The sequence below is a fragment of the Neofelis nebulosa genome, chromosome 10, assembly GCF_028018385.1.
Source record: "Neofelis nebulosa isolate mNeoNeb1 chromosome 10, mNeoNeb1.pri, whole genome shotgun sequence".
Taxonomy (NCBI): domain Eukaryota; kingdom Metazoa; phylum Chordata; class Mammalia; order Carnivora; family Felidae; genus Neofelis; species Neofelis nebulosa.
Window position 1 is genome coordinate 71464497 of NC_080791.1, and position 14634 is coordinate 71479130.

The 14634-nt window shown below is 42.7% G+C and overlaps 1 protein-coding gene across 1 annotated transcript in view; it reads left to right on the forward strand.

Annotated features, from left to right (window-relative positions):
* The window catches only part of INSC (INSC spindle orientation adaptor protein), a 130071-nt gene that overhangs the window by 63830 nt on the left and 51607 nt on the right, over positions 1-14634 (forward strand). Inside the window, exon 5 of the mRNA XM_058688334.1 lies at positions 876-999. Coding sequence (XP_058544317.1) covers positions 876-999 — 124 coding nt within the window. The remainder of the gene's footprint in view (positions 1-875; positions 1000-14634) is intronic.

The window sequence follows — 14634 nt, forward strand, 5'->3', positions numbered from 1 at the left end:
CCTGACCCACCCCATATTCTTCTTGCCTGGGGAGAAAATTTTTAACTTTTTTTTTTTGGTTGGTTTTTTAATTTGAGAGAGAGAGAGAGAGAGAGAGAGAGAGAGCGCAAGCACGAAAGAGGGGGAGTGGGGCAGAGGGTAGGAGAGAAAAAGAGAATCCCAAGCAGGTGCAATGCTCAACTTGGAACTGGACAAGGGGCTCGATCCCATGACCCTGGGATCATGACTTGTGCTGAAACCAAGAGAAGGAGGCTCCACTGACTGAGACACCCAGGTGCCCCTAGACAGCCATTAAAAAATTTTTTTTAAATGTTTATTTATTTTTGAGAGAGAGAGGCAGACAAAGCATGAGTAGGGGGAGAGGCAGAAAGAGAGGGGGACACAGAATCCGAAGCAGGCTCCAGGCTCTGAGCTGTCAGCACAGAGCCCAGCGCAGGGCTTGAACCCATGAGCTGTGAGATCATGACCTGAGCTAAAGTCAGATGCTCAACCAACTGAGCCACTGAGGCGCCCCGAGATAGCCATTTTTTAAAGGTCACAGGTATTGCCATACACTTTGAAAGTGAGCACTGGGCTCACTTCTCTCAAGGAGAAGCTCAGAGGTATGGATTTGATCACTTTCTGATGGCCTTTCTTCCTAGGAACATGGACTGTTAGGTCCCATTTCTGGCCAGCACTTCTCTGAACATGAGGCAGCCAGAGTACAAGCAAGCTATTGAATATTCCATCTCTGGCTCCCCTGGAGCTGATGAGTTCTTCCTAGGTTACTCACATTACCACCAGGCCTGCGACAGGCCCAGATCTGACTTCTGCAATGGCTCTGAGCTGAATACCTGCCCCTTCCAGTGGTCCACTCCATGGTTTCTTTTCCCCAGGTGCCTCCAGGTGGAGAATGAGCACGTCCTGAAGTCGATGAAGGCCTGTGTGAGTGAAACCTTGAGCACACTGGGCCAGCACTTTGGCCAGCTGCTGGAGCTGGCCCTGACCCGGGAGGTACAGGTCAGTGCAAGCTGGGCTGTGGGGAGGGGCACTCGTGTATGTAGCCTGTAGGGGTGGGAGTGGAGTGGGGTGAGGCACTGGGCCCTATCTTGGAGGACACCCTCTTCAGACCACCAAAGTGAACTCCAGCACCTAGCAGACAGGACTGTCAGAGCTTGAGGCTTCCCCAGTTAGCCCCAATCTGCATGTTCCAGATGTGAAAACTGGTGCCCAGAGAGGGAAGAGACTTACCCAAGGTCACACAGCAAGGCTGTGGCAGAAGCTGGCATTTCCCAGCTGCACGTTCAGTGTTGTTCCTACCACCTTAAATCTTCCCTGTGTGGTTATTGCCCACAGTACACAATATAGGTGCACATTGTCCTGAAAGACTTAGGGCACCTGCAGGGAATTAGCCAATTCCAGAAGTCCTGGAAACAGAAGAGAATCTGGAAAGGTCATATAGTCCAGCCCCTACCTTTAGTCAGGCTCCTGCTTGATTCTAGAAAAACGAGGGCTTTGGAATCAGACAGATCTACTTGCAAACTGTGGTTCACAGTGAGACCTTGGCCAAGTTCCTGAACCTCTAAAAGTCCTCATTTCCTTCATATATAAAGTGAACCCCCCCCCCCCCAACCCCGTCAGAAGTGAAAGGAGAGGATTAAGCAAATGACATATGGAAAGAGCTTAGCACATAGTATGAGTTAAATATATGTTATTTCCCTCTCTTGCCTTTTCCTATTGTAAAAGTCTCCCAGAAAAGCAGATTGCATACGGTTTTCATTATGAAAGGTATTTACATGTTATTTATAGTTACAGAAATATTGTGTTACATATTTGCCATTCTTTTCCCACCACCAAATAAAAGCCTTCCACAAATAGCAAGTCCCTTCCCATATCAGCTTCTCTCTAAACTCAGCCTCTCTACGGAGCCCAGAGGCTTCCTTTTTCTCTCTCCTGTGTGTCTGGCTCATTTTGCACAGGGTACAGGTTCTTCCAACCTGGCTCACCTGCTGGTCAGAGGAGCTGGCTCCAGGCATTCTGAGCCTCCCAACCCAGAGAGTCTGCAAAGGCCATTCTGTCCGAGGAGCCTGGGATGAGGGAAAAGATGGGGTGCTGGGGCTGACGCTTGAAGTCGATGTGCAGATGTTGACCGTCACGTACAGGGGCAGGTGGTGGTGCCAGCTGGGGCCGGCATTCCAAACTGAGTTCTCGAGTTCCAGAGGGACCCTGTGGAACATGCGAACATGGGGCCAAAGTGGGTGAAAACGTCAAGGAAGCAATGAGCGAGGATATGGAAGGTAGTAGTGGGGAGGAGGGGAGCCTGGAGGAATTTTTGAGCAGGGCTACAGGTGCCTATGATGCCTTTTTTGCTACTTTTGTGCCCTTTTGCCTGGCAGTACCAGGGTTAAAGAAAAGGGCTAAAATTGAAGAGTTATGTTGGAGTGTAAAAGGTAGCCAGGGGGGTTTGGAAGCAGTCATTCTACCAGGAGGCAAAGGGGGGAGGGTGTCTTTTCTGTGGTCTGGTGTCAGAATCCTGGGGGGAGCTCCCTGGGCTGTCAGGAACCTGGACCTTGTGTACTTTGTAGCTGATTTCCTGGGGGTGCTCGGTCCGTTCTGGTTTTTTCCTCATCCTGATCTTGTTTGCAGTGGAATTCCTAATCTGGTCCTTCTGCTTCCATGGGTAAATCCTGCCCATCCCTAGGTCTGACTACCTGGGTTACTGATGCTTTTTGCCTGGGAGCTGAGCCCAATCCACAGCTCCTCTCTCAGAATTCGGTCCCTCACTGGCTTCCCTCTCCTCATCTGTCCTGCATTCCTCTGCATATTTGTTAGCTTCCTGATAAGCTCCCTTTCCTCCTCACGTGCTCTGTGGGGTCCTCTGAGCCCTCCTATGGGTTGGGCTTGCTGTGCTTATAATATTTTTTGGCTGATCTTTAGCTTCTTTTTACATTAGAATGTTTCCATACAGGACAGTAGTGACATAAGGAGATACACTGGCTGAAGGCAAGGTGATTTGTGTTCAGTGGTATAAGTGTGTGTTTCCCAAATTTGTGACCCAATACAGTTCCCTAGGATGTTAATAATTATAGCAGGATCCTATATTGGGGGTGTCTTGACATAAAGGGAATTAAGCCTATGTCCTTAGATTGAGGAAGTCTTCTAAAAGGTCCTCACACATTCATGGTATTTCTTGTCTGATCTGTGGCTTCCATAGACAGAGATTTGGGTTTGTTTTGTTCATGGATATACATCTAGTGACGAGAATAGTACCTCGTATACACTAGGCCCTCAATAAGGATTTATTAATGAATGGATATGAAGCAGTATATTCCAAACTTATGTGGACGCAACAAATCCTTTTTATTCTTTAAAAAATTTTTTTTTCCATTTACTTATTTTTGAGACACAGAGAGAGACAGCACGAGCAGGGGAGGGGCAGAGAGAGAGGGAGACAGAATCTGAAGTAGGCTCCAGGCTCCGAGCTGTTAGCACAGAACCTGATGCGGGGTTTGAACCCATGAACCGTGAGATCATGACCTGAGCCGAAGTCGGACGCTTAACCGACTGAGCCACCCAGGCACCCCAAATCTTTTTTATTCTTAAAGCACTTGTTCACTTACTCTGGGATGCTGGCGTTTCAGGAAGTGCAATTTGGTAAAAGCATTGTTTGTACTGTGGAGGCTCTCAAGCAGAGGAACAGTGCTCTTCCTGGCCCCCACCTCTACCCCCACCACACACAGTAATAATACATGGTAGGACAATGCTTACAAGGAGGGCAGTGATAATCTAGCACACGACTCTGCACTGGTCTCCTGCATCCTGGAATGTTGTGTCCAATTCCAGACCCCAGATGTATCACTGGCAATGATTGGGCTCCGAGGAGACTTCTAAAAGGATGGGGGCCAGGCTGAAGATCAAGATATGTGGGAAATAGTTGGAGGAGGAGAGGATGTTTAATCTAAGGATGGACACTCTGCTCCCTCCACAGTCCTGTGTTTTGGGGACCTGAAAGGAAAAAGGACCCTAGGCCAGCAGGCCAAATCTATAGGACATTCTATGTAAAAAGGAATTGGGGAATAATAACTCTGCCCTGCAATGAAGGGGCCACCTTAGGAACTCCCCATCCCTGAGACAAGACAAGTCATGCCCTGGAGGACATCAGCAGTAGACAAGTGTTTGCAAGACTTCTTCCAATCTTGGTAGTATGGATTTCTATGAATATAGGTGTTGTGGGATAGTGGACTGAGTGGGGGGTTTGGAGGCATATCAAGGTTCAGACCCTGACAGTGCTACTTACTGGATATGACAACTTGGGCAAGTTACTTCATCTCCCCACCTCTAAGTGGCTTGTTGTGAGGGTGAAATGAGACAGCCCATGAGTAATCGGTGACACTCTTCTGACTAAGTCAACTGCTTTATTCACTAAAGACTTGCTCTCCCTTAAGAGCTCACAGCATGCTTTGCTAAAGAGCCCACCCCCAGTCACCTAACGAATTGTTTGTTAAGATAATTTAACTACTTGGTGAGTATGGAAAAATTTAAGGCTTAAATGTCAGGAGCCACCAATAGGAAATTAATGAACATTGATGATTAATCTATCTGGGAATAAAGGATTAGCTATGTGGGAGGTAAGAGAAGACTTAACTTATAAAAATTGATTTACTTTAAAATGACTTCTAAGGGACTCTCTATTGAATAAATTGACTCTCACCTGTACCTTTGAGTCCTTGACTCAGCTTCATGTGGGTAGATGTTATATTCATTTATCTTTTCATTCCATCAATTACTTTTGATTTTAGTTTAAAATAGCACCTTTATTCTAATAAAACTGATTAAGGAATGTAGCTTTGGCTCTGTGGCTAAGCAAACTAGTTAAAACTTTATCTCACAGCTAAATTTCCCCTCCCTGTCCTAGGCACAGCTGGTCAGCCTCAGGCCTCACCTGAAGGACAAGCACCTACTTTGTGACAGAGCTCAGACCTGAGGGATACTCCCTAAGAGAAGAGAGACAGGGGCTAAGCTTAGCATACTCAGTTCCTTCTTCAAAACTCATGAACTCATCCCTACCCTCTCAGGAGGATGACACAGGGAGGTAGGGAGTGAAGCCAGCAGAGGTGTGTCACTGAAATCCCTGCACAGAGGACAGTAGGAGTGGGGACCAAGTACTGTCACAGTTCTTGCCCTACTGTGCTATTGGCCTTATCTATTGGGGGCTGTGGTCAGGCAAGAGTGTGCCTGAGCCCCTTGGGGGAGGAGGTCAGCTGCCAGTGGGGAAGTTCTTTCCCACCTTCATGAAGTCATTCTGCAAATAACAACCCCTACCTCTTTGCAGATCCTTCTGGAATCACAGTGGGACATTTAGACTCTGCTTCCAGAAGGCTTGGAAATGACTCATGATATTACATTTAATAAATTATCTCTAAGGAGGTTTTATAACTAAAGCTCAAAATTTGCTTTCCTGTTCTGTTTCCTACTCTTCAGTTTCTCACATATATGTTGTCCAATATAGATAACCAGAGGCTGCAGTGCACCTAAATGGTAACATAAAGATCATCTGTACTTTCCAGATGAGAAAAATAAAGATGTACAAAATTTAGAGAAATAGTCTGTTTCATTATTAAGTTCTGTGGGAGAAAATAAAATTAAAGAAAAAAAAACCCAGTCTTTTCCTGTAGGAAAAATTCCAAGTCCCAAATACTTAGGTTAATAGAATTCTCTTCAGTTTTCTTCTTCTGCTCATCTTAGTCAGAAGGGTCTCATCCCAGTGTGCGTGTGGTCATGTTACCTTGGAAAGCTATAGTCCAGGCTGTCTCTCCAGCTTTGAAAGAGGTAGTACCTTGGATACACAATAGTATCACAGCATTACCCCTGCATTCACAGAAAGTGAAAACAGGCCAATCCTCAATCCGTTAGGCAGGAATTCCAGGCAACATTTCATGCTGGGACTCTGTCTTAGGGTTGCTGAAGGCCTTAACTTATCTGCAGTTGAACGGACGAGGGTGGGGAACAGACACCATCTTGACGGCATCCATGGGTAGGATGTCCGTTCAATTTAGTTGTCCATCGTCCACAAGGCTTTGTGATCATATATTCACTGGGGGAAATCATCTACCATAGGTTAACTGTGGCATGATGTTTACCACATATGGGAGAAAAATGTCTCCTTTTTCATAGGAGGGCATTTGATACATTTACTTCTTCCTGCAAAGTCAGGCATTTATAATCCTTTTCCAATGACTTGCTTGGTTTGCACACTTTCCCATTCAGCATTTTAAACATTTCTTAATTTCTAGCCGCCCTCCCTAAACACCGTTTCTGCCACCCCAGGCTACATTGATTTGGGCTGCTTAAAGTGACTTTGGCTACATGTCTTCAAACCACTTTAAATTTTTTTTTTCAATGTTTTTTATTTATTTTTGGGACAGAGAGACACAGAGCATGAACGGGGGAGGGGCAGAGAGAGAGGGAGACACAGAATTGGAAACAGGCTCCAGGCTCCGAGCTGTCAGCACAGAGCCCGACGCGGGGCTCGAACTCACAGACGCAAGATCGTGACCTGGCTGAAGTCGGCCGCTTAACCGACTGCGCCACCCAGGCGCCCCTCAAACCACTTTAAAGACACTGTATTCTCCAGATTCCCAAAGATTTTCTAGGAGAAATGCAAACACATATACTTTTAACGGAATCAATTTCTAGATCTCCAATTTTTATTTCTTTCCTAAAAATTATCCTCTCAATAATACACAGTTTCTAACTTCCCTTCTATTACTTTCCAAAAGAAGGCCACATTCCCCCAACCCCCATCCCACATCTTATAGTGCATTGCCCTGCTGTGTAAAACTTTGGAGGATTGGGGAGACCAAAGAAGAAACCTTCGTCCCTGAACCACAGACCCATAGGCCTCTTTGAATTATTTCTGTGATTTTTCTTACATATTTCTGTTGAGAAAGGCATTAGAAATTGTGTGTGTGTGTGTGTGTGTGTGTGTGTGTGTGTGTGTTATTTTAAAGTTCAAATATTTATTTTGAGAAGAGAGAGAGAGAGAGCAAGGGTGGGGCAGAGAGAGCGGGAAAGAGAGAGAATCCTAAGCAGGCTCCGCACTGTCAGTGCACAGCCCGATGTGGGGCTCAGTCCCACAAACAGTGAAATCATGACCTGAGCCAAAACCAAGAGTCAGATGCTTAACCAACTGGGCCACCCTGACACCCCAGAAATTGTGTGTTCCCACTGTGGGGATATATAGTAGAATGGTAGTGTGTGTGTGAGTGTGTGTGTGTGCGTGTGTACCTGTGTGTGCTTATATGTTGTGTTGGAGGGGTGGTTTTGAAAGATTTAAATTTATCATATTTCTTCCATCTCTATTTACTTCCAAATTGTGCATGGCTCTTGAGGGACATTTTCCTTTGACAAAGTAAAGAGAGAACTGGTAAGACAAATCAAACACTCAAAATGGCTTTTGGGGCACATATTTAAATGCAAGCAATTCCCTTCAACTATATCTCACACTCAAACCTAGGTTATGTCATTCATCGCAGAGAAAAACATCTTTGAAGACCCAAAGATTCTAAAGGTTAATGATAATGATTCTTTTTTTTTTTTAATATTTATTCATGTTTGAGAGAGAGAGACAGAGCACGAGTTGGGGAGGGGAGGAGAGAGGGAGATACGGAATCCAAAGCATGCTCCAGGCTCTGAGCTGCCAGCACAGAGCCTGACGTGGACCTTGAACTCCCGAACTGTGAGATCATGACCTGAGCCAAAGTCAGATGCTTCACCTGTTGAACCACCTGGGCACCCCGATAATGATTCTTTTAAATGTAGCTGGAATACTTTTGAGAATGACAACATTTTGCAAGATATATTGTATAAAATCCACAGATCCAAGTTTTACATGATTTTTTTTTTTTTCAGATTTGGAGTACATTATTTAAGAAAGCAGTTCAAGCCTATTTTGTCAACACATTTTATGAAATATTTATACTAATTTCTACTTCTTGTTAGCAAAATATAAAATTAATTGCTAGCAGCTGGACTAATTAGATTTAAGCAGTAAATACCTTTTTCCTTCTTTAAATATGTAGGGAAGTCTGATCATGAGAGCTACTAAAAATAATCAAATGATTTCTGATATTTTTATTCTCAAATTTGAATTACTCCTTACAATGAACACCAAATTTCAATACATATATCCACCTATTTACTGAAAGAATACGATGCCTTTTTTCACATTTCTGGATTTATAATAAATTTGCAATGTTATCTGCCTGTTACTTTGCATTATTAAAAGTTTAGTAAACATATACTAATAAATCAAATTTTATTTTAGCTCTCTATTATTGATAGTTTTAACATTTTCCTTTAGAGAGTGATTTGTATAATTATTTGTCAGTGCCTTTTGGGGCATTTCTTGAAACACATATCATAACACTTCGTAATCAAAAATGAAGTTAGGAGGCACCTGAGTGGCTCAGTCGGTTGGGTGTCCGACTTCAGTTCAGGTCATGATCTCACGATCCAGGCGTTCGAGCCCCGCATTGGGCTCTATGCTGTCATTTCAGAGCCTGGAGCTTGTTGAGATTCTGTGTCTCCCTCTCTCTCTTCCCCTTCTCCACTCACACTCTGTCTCTCAAAAAATGAATAAACGTTAAAATTTTTGTTTTTAAATAAAAAATAAAAATGAAGTCAGTTCTGTATTGAGAAAAGTTGTCTTGACTGATTGGCTTGGCTGAAAGAACTGTCTTTGCCAATTAGGTTATAAGGTGGGTGTTTTCCATAAATTCAACAAGCAAAAGCTGTAGATTCAAGGTTTTGATAAAACATATTTGAAACACACACAAATATTTTGTTAAAAATGGTATTGGCAAAGAAATGAATAATATTTTGATTTTCCTAACCCCGTCTGCATAATTTGGATAACCGAAGGTATTCCAAGTAAAAGAGTAATGGGTATAATTAATAATTATTTGATAAGTCTTGATAAAGTACTTTTGGAATTCTTCCCAGAAATTGAGATAGTGAATGGGCAACTCTAATGATTGGGTAGCAATTGCTTTTGCAAGTCAAGTGGTTTCCATTTCTTTTCTTCTACCAATTGAGAGGATTTATCAGCTGGAAGATCATTAAAAATAGTGTCTGATGGGGCGCCTGGGTGGCTCAGTTGGTTGAGTGTCCGACTTCAGCTCCGGTCATGATCTCATCGATTTGTGGGTTTGAGCCCCATGTTGGGCTCAGTGCTGACAGCTCGGAGCCTGGAGCCTGCTTCGGATTCTGTGTCTCCCTCTCTCTCTGTTCCTCACCCACTTGCATTCTGTTTCTGTCTCTCTCAAAAAGAAATAAACATTAAAAAAAATTAAAAAGATAGTGTTTGATGATGGATCACCATGTGATTGCACAATTCAGAGTGTACTCAAAGGGTCAAGCAGCATGGCTATAAAAACTCCTCCCATTTGTCTCTATGGATTTATGGAACAAAATTTTTCAGGTTTACATCTAAAAATATGCATTGGAGCACCTGGGTGTCTTAGTTAAGTGTCTGGCTCTTGAATTCGGCTCAGGCCATTGTCTCACGGTTCATGAGTTTGAACTCTGAAAGCACTGGGCTCCGTGCTGACAACGAGGACCCTGCTTGGGATTCTCTCCCCCTCTCTCTGCCCTTCCCCTGCTCACCCTCACTCTCTCTCTCTCAAAATAAATAAATAATCTTAAATAAACCACACAAAATAAATTAAATAAAAACATGCATTAGGTCAATATTCAATAATGTCTACATGAGTTAATGAGAAAGCCTAAAAAGGATACAAAGCCTCATTTATCTCATTAAGACCTATGTTTATAATAAAATTTTCATCTTTATTATGCATAGTTATCAAAATTAGTAATCTATGTTGTGTTGACCAATTGTACTGATACTAACTGTAACAGTAACTCAACCCAAAAGAGAGTATTTTTAAACACTTAGGACCTTATAGTCACAGGAAGTAAAATGACATTTCAATGTTTGTTTGTTTGTTTATTTATTTATTTATTTATTTAGAGAGAGCGTCAGCACGGGAGGGGCAGACAGAGAGGGAGACACAGAATCTGAATCAGGCTCCAGGCTCTGAGCTGTCAGCACAGAGTCCAACATGGGGCTCGAACCCATGAACTGTGAGATCATGACGTGAGCCGAAGTCGGACGCTTAACCGAATGAGCCACACAGGTGCCCCATTAAAATGACTTTTCAAATTTCAGTGATAAATATGACAAGGGTAATCAATAAAACACTTTGAAACTCAAATGTGTTACAAGAAGATGAAATTCTGAGGGGGGGGGTTGGAATGGGAACATACATTTAAGGATGAAAAGAAAAGATGTGAAATGTTCACAATGTTGAAGGAAGAGATTATTCATACATTTTTAAGTGGATGATGATGTTGGTATCAAGTTACATTGTATTTAAGTTTCGTTGAATATGTCTAAAAGATGCAATGCTTTTATTTTATGTCATTATCTACAATCTGCTGGAAATTACACCCTTTCCAACTTTGTTCTTTAAACTTATGATGAAAAATTGTCCCTGTCAAATTGAAAATGTGTGAGGGGTCATAGATTTTTCAAAATTCCTTTAGGGATAAATAAAATAAAGACTGCCCTAAAATGTACAGACACTCTAGTTCTATATCATGCTGGCTGTTGTCCCTGCCTCTTGATGGAGAATTGCTTAGGTCGTAAGACCCCTGTCTTCTAAGGATGCTCCTGAAGACTGGATCCTTATAGGCTTCGAGAGGACCAGTCCCTGTGACGTGTGCTCCTCAGAACACAGTCTTTCCATACCTTTTGAGTAGGTTGACCTCGAGTAGCATTTCTTTCTGCTACATCTTTTTTTTGCATTAATGAACTATGCCTCCAATATTCTCTTTCCTTTCATTTATCTCCTACTCCTTTCAGGGAGACTCAGCTGAATTTCTGACTGTTTACCCTGCTTCCCATGTTGGTATCTTTCCTTATCTAACTCCTAGCATGAGCACTAGTTGCTGGGTTTGGGCAACTTTATCACTTTGACTTTCTTTCCTTTCTGGCCCATTCTTTTGTTTTTCAAGAAAACTCTTCTAGATTTGGCATTTCCCTTATTAAGAGAAATTAAATCAATTAAGGTCTATATTTGCCCCAAACCTCCAATTCTAAAAGATCTTATCCACATTTGCCTCCCCACAATGTATATTCCTACCTAGGAGATATTTTCCTATCAGAACAATAGCTAATCCAAGCCTGTATTCAGTTATAGCTTGTCTATCTCCTCTTTAGTACATCCGGTCTTTCTGTGCCTTTCCTCAGGGGCCTGATTCATGCATTTTTCCAATACATTCTTTTAGGACATAGGCAATGCTAGATTTGCATTTTCAAAACCTTGCACCTAGAAATTTATCTAGCAATCCTTTAGATATTTCATGCTGTTCTCTGTAGTCCTTTCCTGTTTTCCAGAACTCTGTTAGTGTATAACAAGTATAACAACCCAAATAATAACCATTTTTATTATATCTTATAATCTGAAGGGCCAAGAATGTGGGCAGAGCCTGGATGAGTGATTCTTCTGTTCCATATGGCATCAACAAAGGTCATTTGGTGTTGTTCAGCTGGCAGATGGTTTGGAGAGTCTTAGAAAGCTTCATGACATGTAGAGTGCCTTGGAGGGGATGGCTGGAAAGCTGGTGTCTACTGAGATTATTGATCAGGGATCCTACACATGGTTTCTCCAGCATGACAGTCTCAGAGTTACAAAACTTCTTACATGGTAACTCAGGACTCTGAAAAGAATGTTACAAGAATCCTGGGTGGTAGCTTCAAGGTTTCCCATGACCTAGCCTTGGACGTCCTGAAACATTACTTCCACCAAGTGCTGGCTTTTATTTGTCAAGCAAGTCATTGAGGCCAGCCCAGATTTAAAAGGTGGTGGTGGCAGAAGGGAATTGGAGCTCACGTCTCTATGGGAGGAGTAGCAAAGAATTTGCGGCCATGTTTAATCTGCCACACCCTGTCACATCAGCCCACATTTATGTCATTCCTTTGCATGGCTGGGCTGCCCTAACTATGTCCAACTATGGATTCTCTATCTGAAGCTTTACACAGAGGCTTCACTGTATTTTCCTGGCTCCCTCTGAGGAACTTATTCCAGGCTGATGTATGAGAGTTTATCTCTCCTGATCAATTTCACGGGTCTGCAGTCACTGCCTGAGAAACAAAAATACTTTTTCCTTTTTGAATTCCTTATTTAGAGAAGCTAGATTGTGTACATTTCCTTAACCCTTCTTTATCCCTTTTTCCTGGTCTTCAAGATTCAGGGGTTTTGTGTGTGTGTGTGGTGTGTGTGTGTGTGTGTGTGTGTGTGTGTGTGTGTGTGTGTATGTGTGTGGTGTTTTTTTTTCTTCTCTGCCTAGTCTGTCTTTAAAAAACTATTTCTGTCATTCAGTCTCATCAATCTTTGCTCCATTATTTTGTCTCTTTTCTGCCACTCTTCTTATGATACAGGGTGAAGCATACTTTTGACACGTCTTCAGTTTCTCCTTGATTGCCTGAAAAAAATCTTGATTTTAGAGACTGTGTTAGTTTGAAGCTGACACCAAGATAGGATATGATAGATGCCTGTGAAGGATGAAAGGGAGGAAGTGGGGCAGGCATGGAAAACCATGTTGCAGGTCTGAACACAGAAATAAAAGGTGGAAGGAAGACTCGAATAGGAAGAGACGTGGAACTTTCAGGCCAAAGGAGTCCCCTCTAATGGCCACGGGCTGCAGTAGTGCCCCTGCTCTGCTCTGTCACAGCTGGGAGTAGCTCAGGGAGGTATGGCCTCAACAAGGACACAAGGGTGGATCCAGAGGGACAGCAGCTGGGGCTCTCAGTCAGCTCTGCCCCCTGCAGCAGGAGCTCTGGCTTCCACAGGGTGGAGAGTTGCAGATGCTAACGGGACCCAGGATGGAGAACCACTCTCCAATCTGGGGAGAGTTGCTAATGAGGCCAAATATTCTCCTTGTCTTGAGACTTCTATCTTTGCTGGTCCAGGTGAGGTCCTGCCGACTTTGAAGAAGATGGATTCACTGAACTTGGAAAACAGGAAGTGAGATTCACAGGAGTTCAGGTCCAACTAACTCCACCACATATCACATGCTTGACCTTGGTCAGATTTCTTATGTCTCTGTTTCCTCAAGTGAAGTGAGGGTTGGACAAGACTTGCTGAGGGTCCTTCAGCTCTGACATACTGTGACGATTTCAGTGGGGCCTTTGATCTCAAATTTTTCCAAATTTATCTTTATGAAAAGGATGATTACAACTTTTCATTGTCAGAGAGCTGATTCACTGAGATAATCTGAGGCATAATTACAGTATACATGCGTAGAGACATTAGCAAGAAATTATTCTCAGGCGTAAATGGTCTAGTGTTAGCAGATGATTGCAAAAGACATTGGGTTGAATTGTTTAACGTCATGCTAATTTGCTTGAAGTGCAAACACTAATCAGGAACACTGAGTAATTATGATTTAGGTACAAGCCCCCAGTATATTAAATCGGTGTTTTCATGTGAGCATTAATATGACTTACGTAAGTGCTTACGGTATGATGGGGGAGGATTCTAAGAAGGACGTTCATTACAGAGACTTGCAGTAACAAATCTTGGTTTTAATTTTACCTTTTGTTGAATATCTTATAAGAGGCATCTATCAAACCTTAGGGAATAATTTTTACATTTAATGTTGCTTGATTAAATATGCACTTAATCTTAGACTGCTCTCTGTAGAGAATTAGTTTATTGTATGTGTGAAGTATTTTATGAGTTTGAATAAAGAGAAAAAGAGAGTCATTTACCTTGAGCCTTAAACACACTTAATTTTAATCATTTTACAAATGGGGAAACTGAGGCCTAGGGTTTTTTTTTTTCTCTATTGCCCAAGATCACAAAATGGTAACCGCTGACAATTTTATTTTGCTTCCATGTGCCAAGTACCTTTAGAAGTCCTTTATTTATATATTGGCTACCTTTTCTTTTATTAAAAAAATTTTTTTAAATGTTTATTTATTTTTGAAAGACAGAGACAGAACATGAACAGGGGAGGGGCAGAGAGACAGGGAGATATAGAATCTGAAGCAGTCTCCAGGCTCTGAGCCGTCAGCACAGAGCCTAATGCCGGGCTTGAACTCATGAACTGTGAAATCCTGACCTGAGCTGAAGTCCGACGCTCAACCGACTGAGCCACCCAGGAGCCCCTGTATATTGGCTACCTTAATAAATGGGTATAGCCACCTTAAGAGATAGACGCTGTAAATTCCACCCTGTTTTACACAGATGAAAACTGAATCACAGAAGGGCTAAATTCCTTGCTCTGGGGCACCCAGACACCATGGCAGAACCAGGATTTGCACCCAGGGCAGTTTGACTCCAGAGTCCCTGCTTTCAACCTCAGGCACACTTCCTCATCAACATAATGTGTTAAAAAAGGCAATCTGGCACTAGAACTCAAATCTATTTCCTTTTAAGTGTTTTTTTTCCCCCATAACAGTGGGTTTAATTAAAAAACAAATCCATTTTGATGTTTTAAAATAACATAGCAACTGCTCAGAGCCCCCAGCTCTGGAGGTGTGACTTTCTTGCATGAAGCACCCCCAGGGCAAGTCTTCTGAATCAC